At 39.6% G+C, this 18,845-nt stretch overlaps 1 protein-coding gene across 3 annotated transcripts in view; it reads right to left on the reverse strand.

The window, feature by feature from the left end:
• Nucleotides 1-18,845, reverse strand: part of ARHGEF26 (Rho guanine nucleotide exchange factor 26) — an 81,656-nt gene that overhangs the window by 32,903 nt on the left and 29,908 nt on the right. For all 3 annotated transcript variants that reach the window (XM_074834412.1, XM_074834415.1, XM_074834413.1), the window contains exons 3-6: nucleotides 17,386-17,425; nucleotides 15,246-15,391; nucleotides 9,234-9,290; nucleotides 4,812-4,972 (exon numbers count right to left, since the gene is read on the reverse strand). In XM_074834412.1, coding sequence (XP_074690513.1) covers nucleotides 4,812-4,972; nucleotides 9,234-9,290; nucleotides 15,246-15,391; nucleotides 17,386-17,425 — 404 coding nt within the window. The remainder of the gene's footprint in view (nucleotides 1-4,811; nucleotides 4,973-9,233; nucleotides 9,291-15,245; nucleotides 15,392-17,385; nucleotides 17,426-18,845) is intronic.

The following is an 18,845-nucleotide window of genomic DNA, read 5'->3' on the forward strand; positions in this document are numbered from 1 at the left end:
AGCCACTTATCTGCTTCAAAATGTCCAGGATGAACAACTTTCTTTGAAAGAGCACAGAAATTCTCCCCCAGATCACAGTTCAGTGTCTCTTACCCCACAGGGTAACCACACGCAGCTGGCTGCCCTCAAGACATTATTTGGCTTTCTTCAAAAACTGTTAACGGCAAGAACAGCGATAAAATACAGAACACAGACTAAGACCTAATAGGAAAAAGGATGTTAATGACTTCTATCACTGCCTTACCTGGAAATCAAATTGGTGAGCTATAACTTACAAATAATTCTCTTTCATTATAGTTCACCTGCATCACCCAGGGTCTACTCACAGTATTTAAATTTTTATTTTTAGGTTTTTTTAATTATATACAGGGGGGTTTTTTTTGCAATCTTCCTAAGAAACCAAGCAACAGAACTCTGCATTCTCCAAAAGTAATATTTTTAATGTCTAGTTAACTGATTCAATACACACACTTCTTAAATGAGCACTAGGACTGTATATTCCTGTGGAAAAAGATGAAGCTGCATCATTTGAAGTATGTTGGAAAGAGGTGAAACATTAACCTAATTCACAAAAAAGTGCTATGAGAAAGTTTACCCATTTCCTAACGTATATTCACACATATAAAATTAAGATACTCAGACAATGATGTTAACCTACCTCACAAACCCACACCAGCTTCTCTATCAAAATCAAGCCAGAGTTTAAAAATGGTCAGAACCTGCCAAAGTATTTTTTGATATGTGTCTTTTTCTGCTAATGCTCATCTTCTGACGTTCCATTAGCTTTCTGCCTTCTGCTGGCCTAACGGCAGAGCGAGAAACAAAATGCTAAAGCTTTTCTTTCTCCTATAAATTTGGTGATTTGAACTGTCAGACCAAATTGTTCTTCAAGCCTTCTCACTAATTTCCCTGTAGCTCCTCTTTCCCAAGACAGGCTCTTGGGAAGCTGACCTCGTTCGCACCACATCCCGAGACTGGAGAGAGTTCTTCTGACTAGTGAGATTGATTGCGCTCTGTTCTCAGACTGCACAGGCCTTTATTTCTGTGTAAGTGGGCCTCTGGCATCCCCATCAGCTCACATCTCGAGGTAACCCCTCTCACTGACTCACGCTGCAGTTCGTGTGATTTTGTGTTCTACCAGTTATGAATTCCTGTATTACACATACGGGCAAATACACAACAAGAGACTTAAGCTTTCTGAAGCCACCTTACAAGATGTTTTCATAAACAAACACATTGTATGCTGCACAAATTATTCAGATCAACTCTTCTTTGTTAGAGACATTCCAATGAGCTCCCAAAAGCAGAGACAGTCTTTGCTGTCTGTATTCTGCTTCTCACAAAGGCAGCTTTGTTTCACCAGAAAAGGCCTTGTCATGCATTAAAAGCCTATCGTGGTGTTTCTGGAGAGTTTCCATTAAACATGTTCTAAGTCAAAGTTCCTAGACATAAGCTTTAAGCAATTTTGACTAAAGATAGTATTTTTATCAGTTCATGTTCTTCAGCTCACCAAACCTTTTTCTGAGCAACCAAAACCACTGATAACTACACTTGTGCTCAGATTTTATATTTTTAAGTAAAGGAAAGGCTGCTTAAAATACAGCATAATGGGACAGATGCTCTATTTTATTACAATTTTATAACAAAAGGATGGATTTTGCTACTTTGAAAGACCTTGAAAATGGGAAGCAATAGTTTGGAGATACCAAGGGGCTTCTGTTTTAATATCACTTTCATTATTTATACAAATGAGGTTGTAAAAAGCCAACACAAAGTTTTGTTACAGTTTAACAGTATTGCATAACTCAGGAAACAAAATATGTTTCCATTTAAGTTTAAAAAGGAGTTACAAATTCTGTTTTACTCCAAGTTATAAAAAACCAAGTTCTTAAACCATTAGACTTTCCAGACAAGAAAGAATAAGATTATAATTTTAGGCTAGTGTGGTATTTTTCCATTCTTTCTTTTTTTTTTCCCCCCTCCCACTTCCTTTTAAGACCATTAATCAAAAGGGTTGTAAGAATTCCCCTAAAAATATTGCTCTCCCCACCCCCATCTCTGCCCTAAATATTTTAACTGAGAAATTCAGAAGTGGACTGAATGATATGGAAGGCTTAGTCAACACAAGGAAAAACACAGGGAAAAAACCTCTTCACAGAGCTATACTAGTATGGTCAGCTGCGTCTTACAGAAACAATCCAAAGGAGAGGCAAAGTCTGCAGGCTAATTAAACCTTTGATTGCTCTTAAGCTATCTAAAATTGATGGCAATTACCCTCCAATACATGATGGTTCTGTGACATCAACATTTGTCTAGCAAAAATTGGGCTCATGATACTTTACTTTTCTTTTGCAATTCACATTTCACATAGGGAGAAGCCTTTCAAAAGTGCTGTTCCTTGCAAATAAGGACTTTGATAAGCTGCACTCCCTGACAAGACTGCTGCCATACAACTCTCACTCCTGGGGTGGCTGTGGATTCAGATGATATCCAACTTCTGGCAAAAGACCTCAACTATAAGAGAAACAAAAGGGAACAGGGGAGTGGAGAAATGAAGGAATACCAAAGGAGTCCAAAGGTACACTTATTATACAGCTCCTGAATTAGGCTGGCACTTGACACAATACATTAGGCTCTCTCACATGTATGCTCCACAAAACAAAAGCTTCACAAGACAAAGTCAAACTGCTGCACAACAGATGTAAAATTCCACAGACTTCGTGGGGCTTCAGAAGAAATAGAAGCCAAGAAAGGACATAACCATGACTGGGAACATGAAACTTGATTAAGTTCCACAAAGGTAAAGAATTCAGAACATCACAATTTCTACAAGAAGGGAACAAAGGGGACAAAAGAAAAGGGAACCAAAAAAAGCTGAAAAGGTGAGAAGCACTGACTCTAGAAATATTCCTAGCCTGACAGATCCCTTATCCAACCATCAGCCCCATTTCTGAAAGGAGGATAATATTTTTCTGTTCCACAGGTAGAAAGATACATTTAAAGTTGCACAATGCTACAGTTAAGATCAATCAGTACCTTAACTAGGCCATGCACATCCTTTAGCCATTGTGCTTTATTTCAATCTGGAAATAAGGTATAAGAAAAGAAGCATAGACATTCTTATTTTTTAGCTATGTAGACCACAAGTAATTCACCTGCTGATATTGCTATTAACCAGACTATGGTAATGAACAAATTATTACAAGGCAAAGCTTCATTAAACAACTTTTTGAAATAGAGTTCGAAGTATCTGTAACCCTGAAGTACACTGTGAGTGCACATACATACACGTGTCCTGAATTAAATAATGGTGGCAGTTATCAGCAATCATAAAACAGACTTCTCAGCATTTGTATCGTGTAAGATCTGCTAACATCTCCTTTCCATTAGGCACTACTTGTAGTGTGTCCATTTTTCTTGTTATTGATTTTGTACTGAAGAAACTTGCCAAAAAAAAGCAGCTGATAGCGTGCAGCAGATCTCTTTAACCAAAACAGAGGCCTTTGGTGCGAGGTGCTATGGCATGCACAGCACTGTCCAGGAACAGTGACACGCCTCTGCTGTTTACATAAGAGATACCAGTCACACAGTATGCTGCACAGCCAGTACTCAGCAGAAAGTAAACAGTGATTCAACTAATTAAGGAAAACAAGAGTCAGTTCTTAAGGACAAGTATGAAAGTCCAGCTCAATTTTTAACAGTTTAATAAGGGCAGACTAAGTCTTTACAGGCTATCAAATTAAGCTAAGTATGAATGCTTGAATATCAACATTTAGCTCAGGAACTGTTTAGATTTGAAGGATGCTTATTTCTACTAAAATACACTATGTTCTTTCCTTCCCTACCTATTTTCAGAGAAACTAATACCAAGCTTATCCCATTACATGTAAGCTCAAACACAGTGGCAAGGTGAGTCTGTACATGTCCATGGTTACTTGTATTTTCCACCTTCAAACGAGCATGCAGTTTTGGAACAATGGTTACCACTCCAAACTGGTTACTTGAGATTCCAGTAAGAAACTTACTTTTATGTTCAAACACCTATTAAATAACAACCACACATCTCCAGTTCAGCTTACCTGTAAGCTCTCTTTACTTAATCAGTACAGCCAGAAAAGTAAACTGTTCAACTTCAAAAAGAAAGAGTATTCTCACAAGAAAAGGTATTTTTTTTCTAAATGAGAGCAAGATGCCTCAGAGAACAAGAGCGTAGGTAAGGCACAGCCTGAGTCTGCAAATGCTACTACACATCATAGATAGTACAAACCAAAGCTCTACTGCTCAAGGAGCTGCTGCCTATGAGGTATATAAGGAAGATATAATCCAATCCAACAGGGGCTCACTCATATTACAGAAACAGAATCCATCTATGGTTAGCAAAATAAAACCTTATCTGTTTGTATTATATGGAATGATTCTTTAGCACTGCAGAGCACATATATTTTGGTGCTCTCAAAGAACTAAGAATCCAATTCTATTCTAATTTCTTTACAGCTTATAAAAAGTAAGACTCTGCATATTAACACGTGCAACATTTGACTTCTCATTCTTAAATTGTCTGGCCTAAATTTTTGCTGAATTTGCTACCTTGCAACTGTTTCTTCATTTTGTGTAACACTAAAGACACTGTTTTACATACTACATTTCATTACTTGACTGAAAGATATTTTGACTACCAGTAATCACCCCTCAGGTATAATTTAAAAAGTATAAGTAATTTAGATCTATAATTACTAAATTTTGAATTTCAATTTATAATTTTAAAAATGTATTTAAAAAAAAATAATGTAGAAATGCATTGCTACACTTACTTTTTGCTTGCTTCATAAACATCCGTGATATTGGAGAAAAGGTGATGACTCTCTGTTTTGGTCATTGTGAGGCTCAGTTCCCTGGAATTTTTAAACATCCGGATCAGAATCTCCAAGCTCAGCAAGTAAGAATGCTCAGAAGATATCACTTCAAATATTGCCTGCAAAGTGGAGGGGGGAAAGAAAAGACTTACTACTGACTAGATGTTTTGGGTTTTTTTTAAAAAAAAGGAAAACATGGAGGAGGGGTGCAAAGAAAAGTTATTGGATGTAAACTAGAGATTGTAACATAAATATTCATTTCCATGATAGTTGCATCATTTACTTAGAAATAAGTGATTTAATACTAGAAAAAAGACTTCAAAAAGTCTATATCCAGACTCCTCAATGCAACTGCAGACAGAGTTTGAAGATAAAAACCACCAACTGTGATCACTCCCATCCATACTCCTGAGAGGTGGGTTTCGGGTTTTTTTTTTTAATTTAAAGAAAAAAATACACATCTGTTTCTGTGGTCCAGTTGGAAGCTTCCTATCAGTCATACCACTCTTGACCAGCCAGCATTTACTTTTGCTTTTTTAAACAGAAGCTGCAAAGTTATTTACTTGAAAGAGTTCTTGGGTAAGAGAGCTCTGCTTACCCAGGCACACGCAGAAAAGCAAAATTCAGGTTTTAGTCACCTATCCGCAGTGACCCCCAGCCCCTTTGATGACCTCAAGCAGGGGGCAGGCACGCGAGGAGCTGAGCTCTCTGCAGTGGGGGCAGGAGGCTGGCGGCAGGGCAGGCAGGAGCAGGTGACAGCCACTGTCCCCTGGCGCCATCCGTGACCAGACATACAGACAGACTTCCAGCACGTTCCCTCACCCCCTCCAGACAACCTGGCTGTTTTATCACCCTACCCCTCAAAGAGTGGCCACCGTAACTTCCATCAGCCGGCTGACATGCAAAGCAAACTTTTAATGGACTCTTGGACTTTGAAATCCACATACTTGTTCCATTGGAAATTATCATCTCTCATGTAGAGACCTGTTGAGCTTTTGACATCTTTTACCTCTCTAGGCTTTATTTGCTGATAATCTAATAGAGTTCTTGTTTGTATATAAATGGAAAAAAAAATAAATCATTTTCGTGAACCCTTTTGTCATGAGCTCCACCAAGTCACATTTGTCATCAGTGCTACCTTCCAGGTATTACTAACACAGAATAACACCATCAGCAGAAGAAATGTAACTTTGTTCTCAACATAACCGATGTTAATACTTGCATGTATAATTTCATTAGTTACCTGCAACTAACTTCTCTAAGCATTCTCAAACCAAAGGGGGAATATATCTACTTGAAATGCAGGAGTGCAGAGCTGTGTATTTTGAGATGGCCCTACAGACACAGAGAGTCTGGCAGCTGGCTCTCTGCAGGAGGAGCTCCCTTGGATGGCCCCATGGACCTTCTCTAGAGAAACCCTGCTCTTCCCTCACCAGCAAGAAAGGCAAGGGAGACTCCAGGCAGGCCGAAGGCAGCCTTCCTCAATACTGCCAACTGAGACAAACGATACTGGGAACATTCTGCTGGGAACGTTTGTTTGTAAGATTTCTTAAAGAGTTCAGGTCTAGTGAATTCTGCTGGTGTTGCTAAGGTGAACTTTTGATCAAATACCATTTCTCTTGGGTATCCTGAGTCTCAGTGTTCCCAGACTGCTTTCAAAATTATTCTTACCCTTCTAAAAAGTCTTCTTCAAAGAACTGAGATTTTAATAATGAAATAACAAGTTTTGGATTTCTTAGAACAAACCAAAACAAAAAAATATCTGCTTTAGCTGAAGCCTTAAAGGTTTATGCAGTGCAAAGACGACTGCACCCCACGGAAAACCTACGGGGCCATTACACATACAAGGAAAGGAAGTCTAAAGTACTCATCAGTGGCCTCCATCTTATTACCTACCTCCAAACCTGACGGGACCTGGTGAGAGAGCAAGCAGCAGGTACGTAACAGCTACAGCATATGACATCTTATTCGCAAGCGTCAATACTGCTGTGCAAGAAGATACTCAAAGGTGATACTTAAAATAATGTTAAATTGCCTGCCAACTCCTTCAACCTCAGGAATCCAGAGAACATATACATACATCAGCCAAACTCTGGCAGCAAATCTACCGACTGCCTGGCTAACACAGTACAGAAAGGTGCCTTAAAAGGGCATTTTGGCCTTTGCCCAGCAGTCACATTTCCACTCCTCAGTCTCACTGTACTCCTCCTAGCTGTGCTCACAAAGGAAGGATTTACCTAACGATTACTGTATGGCTCCACGGCTAATTGACATTCTTCAACACAGGAAAATACACAAGCTCTCTTATTATTATTGTTTTGGAGGGGTTTTGTTTATGCTTTTACTGAGGACTCTCATGGACTTCTTTCAGTTTGGTAACAAAGTCATTAGCACAGTCAGAAATAAATGGGGCAAAGAAAGATACTCTGCTTCTAATATGTGAGGAAGGGAGAAAAGATTGTCTTACCATGACCCAAACACATTTTGGAGCATTAAAAAAGGGTTAAGAAACAATCTTGACTTTGACATACCGTAACTACATCACATTCAGAGCCTGGGGTGGCATTTCCCAGGTACTCGCTAACAGCATTTCTGAATGACAGCTGGAACCGTATTGTGGTTCATTTGCATGGTATCGAGCTAGGCAGATGTTTGAACCCTGATCGACAGTGAACACTCCTCAGAGGCCAGATGCATACTGCAGCTTGTACACACATACACAGCTAGAGCTTCCAGCTTGCAAGAAAAGATCCATCAAAAATTATTTTAGTTCAGATCAGTCTGTCTATGACACATCTTTGACAAAAGATGCAGAGACCATCTCGCTAATGTGTTCTGGAAGATGGGATGTCCGTGAATGAATGACATTGACATTTAATCAAGGTAGAAAGTAAGCAAATATATTTTTCTGCAGTGACAATATATTATGATGGCAAAAGTAATCTAATAGGCTCTAAAAAGCAATTTAAAGAATAGATAAAAATAATCAATAAAAGGCAATTTAAAAGAAATACAGCAAAGGCGTGACTTGGTAGTATAACTACATCCTAATATTATTTATTTAGGCTCCCTCTGAAAGAATGGGCCTCTAATATTCAAATAAAAACCACCTCAGGCTTGAAAATATTTCTGGTAGCATTAAAGACTTTACATTTAAAAGGCATCTAAAAAACTCGTTCTCTTTGAAGGGATGTAAATACGACTTCAGGAAACATAGGCTAAAGGATGACTGAAATAAATGCCTTGTGTCTCTGAGCTTCCCAGCAGGAGGAGACAGAAGAGCAGAACACATGGCCTGCACTGCTGCACAGCCTCTTCCCCAAAAAACAACAGAAGATAGCCAAAGAAATGTAGCATTACAAAAAAACCCCAAACTATTGTCTAAATCTCTTGTATGCGATACAAGATGTTTCTGTATTGCATGTATGAACAGACCAGCTGTAGTTCACACAGCTAAATTAGTATTTGAGGCTCGCTGCACACATCTGTGAACTTCACAGAAAACCCCAGTTGGGTCTCACTCAGCTCCATTCACCGAGGTATGTCCTGAAGTGAAATGAAGGTACTGAACAAATTACCATGGCAGGTAATGCTATAGTGTTTCTATTTAAAAACTTGGGTTTTTTTCCTATTGAAGGACATACCTCAAGAACTGCAGGTATACAGTTGGCTAGGTCAGGCTATTCTTTTCAACACCTCTCATTCATTTTGGTATAGCCCCTGTAAGTAAGGAATGAGGGTAAAGCAGATAAAGTGGACAAAAGGAGCAAAGATCAAGAGCAAAGGAGATAAAGAGGACGAAAGGAGCAAAGGGGAAAGAGCCAGAGAGAAAGAACTGTATCAGTAATTGCTGCTGCTGCTGCCTGTACTGCTGACAGCATGGATGCACCTACTCCATCACAGCGTGAAGGGAGAAAGGTTACGCTGTGCTCGCACGTTCACAATAGTTCACAGTTGCTTACAGGATTAGTTACACCTAAGGGGCATTGTAAAAAGCTGTTCTTTGTGCCTCACTACCTTTAAAAATGTATATGCCACCTCCTTCCCTCTGTGAACACAAGGTTAACTTTAACCTTCCCCAGGACAGCAGGCAGCAGCGCATCAGCCAGACTGCAGCTGCTGGAGCAAGCGTACCTAGGGACCACTCCTCCAGCATGGCCCGTGGGACGTGGGCAGGGGACCCGTGGCAGGGACATACACATGCCAGCCATAGCCAGGTTTTGTTTATTTAGTCTCCCTGGGGAGAGAAGACACTTCACTCTAGGACAGGAAGCAATGTGATGAACTTGTCTCCTTATCAACAAATAGAGAGTATTAGATCAGGCACGCAGCGCATCCCTGAACAGTCAATGAAAAAGAATGTGTTACTTTAAAGAGTACCTCCTGTCTTTTTCTTTCTTCCTGGCTGATTGCTTCTGATAATCCATTCTTCTTTACCTAAAAATAAATAAATTGAAATTTTTAACATCTTTTGTAGAAAATTGTGATTTAAAAAAAAAAAATACAGGACTATCAAAACATTGCACTAAGAATTCAGCTAAAGCATCTGTCCACTTAGAAAGACAACAATGAACCAGCAGAAATAAAAAAACAATTAAGTCAGAAACGTCTGTCATTTGACTTATCAAAAGAACAATTTCATTAAAAACTATCCCAAGACACAAACACAGAACTACCGCTGCAAAAAGCATGCACAGCTGAATCACGGTCACCCTGCACAACCTCCCTGGATTTTACACACACAGAAGCAGGGAAACTGCTTTCTCCTTTTAAGTTACATTTCTTGGCTGGCACGTACCTCACGAGGTTCATTTTCTGAGTAGGCCTGAAAAAAATCTTGGTGCCTTCATTTGTTAAGCCCACCTAAAGGCATAGACAACCTACTAGACAGGTAGTTTGTTGGCCAAAAAAATGTTCATGAGGAGCCCCAGCTGTATCCTAACCTGACACAGCAAAGCCCTGAGTAAACAGCCCAGTATTTCTACCCTCAATCCTACGATGACGTGTCTCCCACTGCGCCCTACAGCCCAATCCCCCAGGAGAAGTTTGCCCCAGCTCTCCATATACAACTGCCACAAACTCCAGCCACAGCCACATCTTCCACAGCCTCAAGCCACGTGCTCAGCCACCAAATTCCACACCAGAGACCCCTGAGGCCTGGTGCAAACCACATGCATTATGACACATAGCAGGAGAACATAAAAAAAAACCCCAAAAGCAAAAAGCAAAGCACCAAGGAGGGGCTGACATTATGCATTTCCTAGAGAGTGTTAAGCACAAGACCTTAGATCAGGAGGGTCCCTGTGTACGGCACGCTGGACCAGGGCAGGGGGAAGAGGCCACTGCACAGCACTACACACGTGAAAGATGCTGCTCTCTTCATGGAGCAGTAAATGTCACAGGACATGAGGCCTAACAGATGCACTTCCGTTCTCCCATTTCTCCTTCAGTCTTCTCCAAAAGCTCCTAACGTACTATCACCAACAGCTTTCTTGTCTTACTCCCCTTGTTGCCTGGAATTTTCAAGAATATATTATTCCTTATTTTATTCCTGCGTACCAGGCACCACAAACCTGGGTAGCAGGCTCAAGAGTAAAGACGACACAACATTAAGGAGTGCCACACTTTGTTTTGCGTGCATGCTTAAGTATATACACACATGTAGATAATTATAAAAATAACAAATGTTCCAGTGTTCGAGCAATTGTTCTTTTGAACCCAAGTTACAGATTCCTGGGTCCCACAAGCATTCACTTCTGCACACTGAGCACGAACTAATTAGACACCTTTCTATTAAAGTACCTTTCAATCAACAACCTGAAAGCTTTAAAGCTTGCACTAGGAAGGTACAATGGCACTTTTTTCTGGGTCCAGTGAAGACTTTTCTAAAAATATGCTGACACAGGAAATACCTATGAACATATCCAAGAGATTTCAATGCTTCCTGTTAATACAGCAACTGCAAATTTCCAGTGAGGTCAATGCGGCAGCTGCTCTAATCACGTTCAGAAAACTGTAGCTGTGTTCCGTGATCATTGTTTTGTCAGATGGGTGTGTACATACGAAGTACATATATGAATTCATCACATAAGCAAATGGCTCAACCTGCTTAATTAACGGCAACAATTCCAAGAGAAAGAGGTCCAAATATGGACACTATTTTTGGCATACTCTGTGAAAGAAAATCCAATTCCTATTTCTGAGGTGTCCAAAATGTTTTGGCTGAAATAGCCTAAAAATCACATTTGTGATACTATGCAAACAAACACTTAATACAAGCTAAGAACATAGACAGAAAGACCGGAAAAGGCCCAACACTACAACTAACATCATCTTATTGTCACACTGAGCTGCTCAGTTATGACTGATTCAACCATGGAGACGAGGAGGAAAGGATGAAAGAACAACAGGTTAACTCTGTGTTTATGTACAAGAAGTTCCTCCAAAATCAGGAGGTGCTGCAGCAGGGGAACTCACCAGAAATATTTGAGAAATATAGTAAGTGTCTGCACCATAAACCAAATTGAACATAATGCAGAGATCAGCCCTGAAGATCTTCGACAGTAAAACCTGGTAGTTTTTGTTTAATACCGCAGAGAAGAGGCAGCCGTGGGAAGGCAACAGCATAAGTGGCTTGGGAAAGCAACTTGTGGGCAACTTTTTAAATGAATGAGAAAAATCACAACCACGTTTATCCCAAACCAGAGAAAGAGATGATCAGAAAAATGAAACACAAGATGACCAAAGCTTGGAAAGACTTTTGGGTTAGAGAGACAACAGTTGAGAGAACATACAAAATCCTGATACAGCACTAGGTAAATACATTGAACCTACTGGGCATGAAATGGAGGACTTGATGCTAAAACACCCATTTAATGTTAAATACTTCAATAATTATGAGCATTACCCATGCTACAGGACATCTGTTTCCAGTGCTACATCTCAAGAATATTTATAAGAACCACAGCAGCATTGACAGTAGTAATGAAAAGTGAACACGCACCATATTGTCCAGCCTGGACAGCAAGGACCTGGAAAAACAGACATTCAGCAGAATCACAGACTGAGTTGGGTTGGAAGGGACCTTAAAGCCCGTCCAGTCCCACCCCACTGCCATGGGCAGGGACACCTTCCACTAGCCCACGTTTGCCCAAAGCCCTGTCCAACCTGGCCTTAAGGTCAAAGTCCACCAGTCAGATGCAGTGGTCAAACTCTGCAACAAGTTGCCCAGGGAGGGGTGAGGTCTCCACCCGTGGAGATGTTAAAAGCCTGACGGGACAGAGTCCTGGACAACTCGCTCTAACTGACCCTCCTGGAGCAGGGGGGTTGGACAAGATGATCTCGAGAGGTCCCTTCCAACCCAACCGAAGCTGCAATTCTTTGCATGCAGAATAACACACATTATCATTATCCACACCAACTGAATACTGCATTGGTTGGGAAGTAAATACATTTAATGGAGCACACAAGCTAGGATCACTGCCTATGATCTCCTGGAAATTCTTCAAAAATATCAAAAGATACTTTTGGAATACATTCTGGAAATATTGGTTTTTCTCCTTAAATTAGAACTTTTAAATTAACTGATGAAGGTTGGAAGGAACAGAGATAGTAGATAAGGGAGCTCTTTACCTAGTCACCTGCTTTACTGTTGGCTGTCTAATCTCTAACAGGCACCTGAGGAGGAAGAGGGTTCAGGAGAGGAATTTGAAAGGAACTGCATTTAAACAGGACCCCTATTTCAGAGGCTTTAAATGTTCTCTGAAAAACTCCATCTTAGTTTCACGTGTGTGCGTACACTGCCGAAAGACAGAAATGCCCTTTTTTTTTTTTACTATTATCATAAAGGATTTGACAACTCCATACACGAAGGTTTCACTACCCTCCTCAAACAGGAGGTCTGGTCCGAACCACATCAGCGGTCAAGCCCGTGTGGCCAAAGAAACACCCTGCAGGAAGAGTGGATCATCCTGCTGCCCTTCCCCACAATTTCCTCGCGTAGTCACTGCTAACAAATACCATAAACATATTAGTCTCCTTCTTTCCTTATGTATGCTGAAACCCAATACTTTGACATTTTCCAGCTGACTTCCTGTTACAATTCCACACTCACTTTTTAATACACACTGACAGCATGTAATTTTTCCAGAGAGTTATAAACACAGACACTATGAGATTGAGTCCCGTATTTTGTTTTCACAGTGCTCTACCTTTTCCCACACACTCCCCACTTCCAAACTCGTAAATCAAGTAAAGACACGGAACAAGTTTGCTGTGCTAGAAATCGTAAAGAACAAGTTGGTTTATGTAACTGTAGCATGGCACAGGAATGGTTCTCTGACTGAGATGATCTTCATACTATTTTGGCCTTACAACAAATCAGTATTTTTTAAATTATTATTATTACTGAATAGCATTCCTTCCAAAATACCTCAGCTGTTGAGCATTTAACTGCTAGTTTGCCTAGAAGGCAGAAAAAAACCCGATTTGACTTCATTATAAACAAACTTTTTTGCAACATGAAGCAAATTAAGTACATGTAAAGTACTCAATTTGTTGAAAATAAGATTTAAAGCAAATCTTTTCAAAACCACATTGTCTTGCCTTCTTTATAATTACTGAATCAAAGAGGGATTCATGTTTCAATATGTTAAACTGGAAAAGGTCATCAACATCTGTAAGACAGCTCTTCTAAAAAGACAATCTGAACAGCCTTAGAAGATCTTCCTGAGGCTTTAATAACTAATTTATACAGGATATACACAGCCAGTGGCCCAACCGTCAAATATTCCAGGTGATCACATCATGTAATAATCTCTTATGCCACATACAGAGATGAGGTTCTACAATGTTCTACAAATTACATAAACGAAAACAAAAAAATCCCCAAACCCTTCCAGAAGCCACAGAAATGATCAAAGGATAAAATTAACCACAGAAACACAGAATTTTTACAGTTTCTGTAGTCTCAAAGCCTTTCTCAATGAGAGCCTGTAGCTATCATTATATCATTATATCAATAGATCGATTATATCAAGAAATATCAATTAGTATCATTAATTTGCCAGTTTATTAGCAGGGAAGCTAGCAAGATTACAGTACTGATTAAAACAGCTGAATTCTACTTTGTTTAACGATGTTACTAAGAAAAAGCCAGTGCAGATGCTTCACAGACTGTGCTAAGGATAGCAGACTACCACCATCTGAACACTCTGCTTTTTTAAAATGGTTTACATTAAATATATGCAATCAAATCAACTTAGAGTTGGCTTGCAGCAATTTAGAACAATTCAGCTGAAACATGTTTGTAACTGAAGCTTTTCTTTAGTATAATTCAGCCCTTTTGGTGAATTCACACAAACACTTTTCTTTTTACAAATCAGTAAAGTTGTCTGTTTGACAAATACAAGCCCCTAAAAAGAACCTTCTCAATTATATTGTTTTTTATGTAAAACAAAGACCAGTAATTGATCAGCACTTCAATGTTGTTATTACGAAATGAAGAACAAAGTTGAGAAAAAAAAAAGAACAGAACTAAATCCTATTTAAGGTTTGGTCCACACCACTCCAATTTATTGGAAGGAACTACAAAGCACAGATTTGACTCTGAATTTACATGCTGTTGGGATTTAAACTGTCTTTTCAGGCTTTCTGACAGTGCCCCGTCCAGAAGAGCCAGCTACAGTAACATACTGGTGTAAACCATGACTCCTCGAAGGACCAGCATCGCTATGGCTGCCAATGCCCCATGCCAGCAAGGCCAAAGCAGCCCGCTCTAGTGACCCTGAGAGCTACAAAGTCAGGGTCTTAAATTCCATATGCAAAAAGAGGCATGTTTGATTATTTTTGTTGTTGTTCAGCAGAGTTTAAAAAGAAAAAAAAATAACAGAAATGTATCTTAAAGTGTAGAATTATGAAATATTAATTCATTTACATATCAAAGTTGTATTTAATTTCATCTTAAAACTACACTGACTTCCTTGGTAATTCCAAAGCACATACTCCAACCAGCGGTCTGTTGTACAGCCACACGAGCCTACAAACACTCGCACTAGAAAGGGAGGTGTCAGGCAACCAGGGAAACAGATTCTGGCAGGAGCATCAGTCTATACCTACTAAAATTGACTGAGAAAACACAATTTATGCTTTAAGCTGTTAGAGTTACCTTACATGAAACCTAAACAAAAGCTAAACCGAGAGCTCTGAACTTGGATTAGTAACAGCTGAATAGTTGCAAACTTGTTGATTAAAAAAATATTTGGAGACACCTTCTATTTTGGAAGGGAAAAGAAGAGAACAAACCTCAGCCAAAACCTCCAATAGCAAGTAAAAAGATTTGTTTCAATACATCCTTAGATACTCTGTCTGGCTCTACAATGATCAAATACTCACAATGGACAGCTGACTCCATGTTGATCTCAGGGGCTTATAGTGAAAAACAACCTTTTCATCCGATTTCTGCTCTCGGGGCTCAGACTCTTCATCAGAATCTATGTCCAGAGCTTTTTCTTTATAGTTCTGATATAATACAGCGTTTTCTATAAAACAACAACAGTATGTCATTAATTGCTAGAAAGTTAGCTTAGTTGCTTTCATAACAATTGTAAGTAACATTTAAACAATGAAAGAAACCAAAATGCCAATGTGCCGTTCGCAAACTCCAAGACAAAGATAGTATCTTATTTAGGATGGACAATGGTGCAGTACAGTAACAATGGATCACTGTACCACTACCAAAAAGATCCACACTGACTGAATTAAAGAACAGATGTGCCCTTTGTCAAGAAAAAAAACAGAAAACAATTTTTTCTTCCTTGGTTTGCTGTACAATGTTTCATAATTAGCCAGCAATTTAAGAACGGAACAAGCGTGTCAGTAGAGCAGAGTCACTAATCTGGAGGTCTAGCTACTTTAATCTGCAAGACCACTGTAAAACCACTACCCATGCCAACTTTTATTCTGTCAGCTTTAAATACTGTCTTCGCACTGCACTAAGAGAAGGAAATGATCCAAATTTCAGAAATTTGAGGTCAGAACTATTCCAAATAGAAACTTCAAAGCTTGCCTGAATAAGTGTGAGGCCTATGAACCTTAAGACAAAATTCCCTCGTTCTGTATTTCAGCACTGTCAGTATTCATTCAGGAATATCAACGGCAAAGAAACACAGGTGTGGAGCGTACCCTTTCCACCTCCCAACCTCCTCAACCACACACCCTTATCAAAAGCAGACAGAAAAGGACAGAGAAATTCAAGACCAGAATAACCTACAGACGGATTAAGCTGTCAAGAATGCAAGCTCTAAACAGTACTTTAGAGATGGGCCAGGCTTTGGACAAGATCCAATCTTCCCCTACAAGAGAAAGGGGAAAGAAGTGAAAGGTCTGGCTGCCCCACGCACAGCTGCAACTGCTGAGGTCCCACACAGGGCTGGGTGGATCTGTTCCACCTGCTGGGACCGTACAAGCCCTGGCTGGGCATTACACACAGTCTGGCCTCTATTTGCTCTCTGGAATGTGTCTATATAGTTTATACACTTTTAAGACAGGAAATTGTGTCCAGCAACTGAATTCTGAGAGGCATTACAGAGAAAGTTATTAGTTGGGATCAGTCCAAGATACAAGGGAGCCACCGCAAAATAATCTGGAAAACGTCATCAGAAGATAGTGTTAGAAAAGATGAAAATAAAAGTAAAATAGGGGTGATGCAAACAGAACAAAGTGGGAAGTTTGGAAAAGAGAAACAAGAGGGAGAGGAAGGTAACACAGCAGCCGAGATGACCTTAAGGAGGCATTAAGCAGAGAAAAGCCAAGAGAGTAGCAGTTACTATAATGAAGCTTCCACGGACTTACAGCCAGAATGAATTTTTTTTTTGTTGAAACATTGGGAGGTTTGCCCAGCAAGCCTGGCAAAGCCCAGAATTAATCAGTAGCATAAAAAAGCAGATACATGGACAGTGTTTTTCTGACACTTAAACTTGAGGCCTAGGTAGCAAGAGAAGGATTAAAGTCAAAAGATTCACCCCAGCACCCTTGCCTTATGAGGAAAGGAGAAACAGCTGCGCAAACCATGAACTCGGAGAGTAACAATTCAGGTGTCTGCTGCACATGATGACCCAAAGCCCTAAAGTGATCCTCAAAAGTTATGTCCTGCACCTGGGGAGATTGACAGGGAGTGGGCAGGAAGGCAGCCCCAGCTGGAGGAATGAGCCTCATCTACATAATTCTGCAGAACTGTTAGGGCTGACATAGACACAGGGGTCAGTTCAGCTTTCAGGAAGGACAGGAGTTTAAGCTGAAAAGAAGCCTTTCAAAAAAACCCCACCCTATTTTTTAGCCTGCCATTCTATATTCTTTAAAATATTTCCTAAAGTATGTCTAGTGCCAAAATTATGGTTCCATATTTTAGTCAGTTTACTGAAACACAAGCTACTTAGTCTTTGACTGGCGTACAAAAGAAGTGTGCGAAGTGATCCTGAAGTTCATTTCTCTTGTGACTGAGCATATTATCAAGTCTGTGCAGAAAAGGGCTTACCTTCCCCATCAAACGTCCCTTGTCCTTTCAGCATTTTCTTCTGATAATTTCAACAGGAAAGAGATATATACACATTAAAAGGAGAATGAGAAATAACCAACAGTAACAAGAACTTCTGTTTTATTTGATACTTAGGCACCAAATTAACAGGCCCTAATCTATAAACTTCTGATGTTGGACAAGTATTCATGAAAACAATTGTTTCATCACAGAAAGTGAAAAGCTACTCTAGTTTTCCTTCTCTCGTGCACTGTTTATATGTATTTGTCCCAAATGCTTCATTTCTTCCTACATTTCAAAAGCACAGTACACGAGCTAGCTTTACAAGAGTTCAGTGAACTTGTAACTCATGTGCTGTCACTGGGCTTTTCCGGGAGGATCTAAGGCACAGGACTGAGCGGCTGGTCTCTTCCCACACGCTCTGCAAAGAACCACCACAGTAAGTATTCTGTAAACTAGCGTTTTGAGACCAAAACAAACCTTTGAAATAAAACAGCTGTTTTGGTGCAACAAGTCACAGGGCCTAAGCAGTCTATTTATAAAAATGCTACTAGCAAAAAGAGTTCTGTGTGTAAAGACAGGACAATGTCATGTCCTCCTATTTTAAACATAACTTACTGTTAAAGTCTACTATCAAAATCAAACCCAAACAAACCACCTCCCTACTCAGCAGTTCACAATTTGATCCATTACTATTTCACCACTTGTAGCATTTTCAAAAAAAGCCTCCATAACCATAGTTTTTAATTTGGCTAAAAATTGTCATAAAGCTGATAATTATTTTAATAGCTACGGCATTAGCCCTTAGCCTGAGGTACTTTATTACACAGTTCCAACCACTCCGCAGAAACCTACCAATGTATTTTTTAAAAAGTAACAAATTGTATTTTAAAAGAAGGGAATACAAGACTACAATATGGTATGTTCAAATAAAAGATTGTTTTCAGTAAGTCTTTATAACTTAATTTTCACACATTAACATTCGATATAAATCTACTACTCCTAAGGGATTACAATCAAGAATTAAAAACAGGCATTCTGCTTTTACTTGCAGGCATTAAAACTAAGCTACAAAAAGATACCTTAAGTGGTCTCTAACAATTTAAAAATCACACTTTGATTTTTAAAAATACTTTAAAAGTAACGTCTCAGAGGACTAAGGGGGGAAGTTCATTTTTTTTGTCAGTCTGTCTACTCTAGCAGGCAGACTTTATTAAGTCAATGTCTCTTTTTTTCCTGTTTACTACCTTCTAGGAAACAGGTTTTAAAACGTCAGTTTTATTGTGAAAGAAAGCCTGGGGAATCCAGCAGGAAATGCAAGTTCGAGGCTGCCATCAACACATTTCTGAGCTGCCCAGATTTCAACAGAATCAGGTCCCTGAAACCTCTTTTGAAAACATCACTTGGAAGTAATCTGTGAGGCTCATCAATAACTACGAAAAATTTTGTGGCACCAAAAG

The sequence above is a fragment of the Strix aluco genome, chromosome 9 (assembly GCF_031877795.1).
Source record: "Strix aluco isolate bStrAlu1 chromosome 9, bStrAlu1.hap1, whole genome shotgun sequence".
NCBI classification, from domain to species: Eukaryota; Metazoa; Chordata; class Aves; order Strigiformes; family Strigidae; genus Strix; species Strix aluco.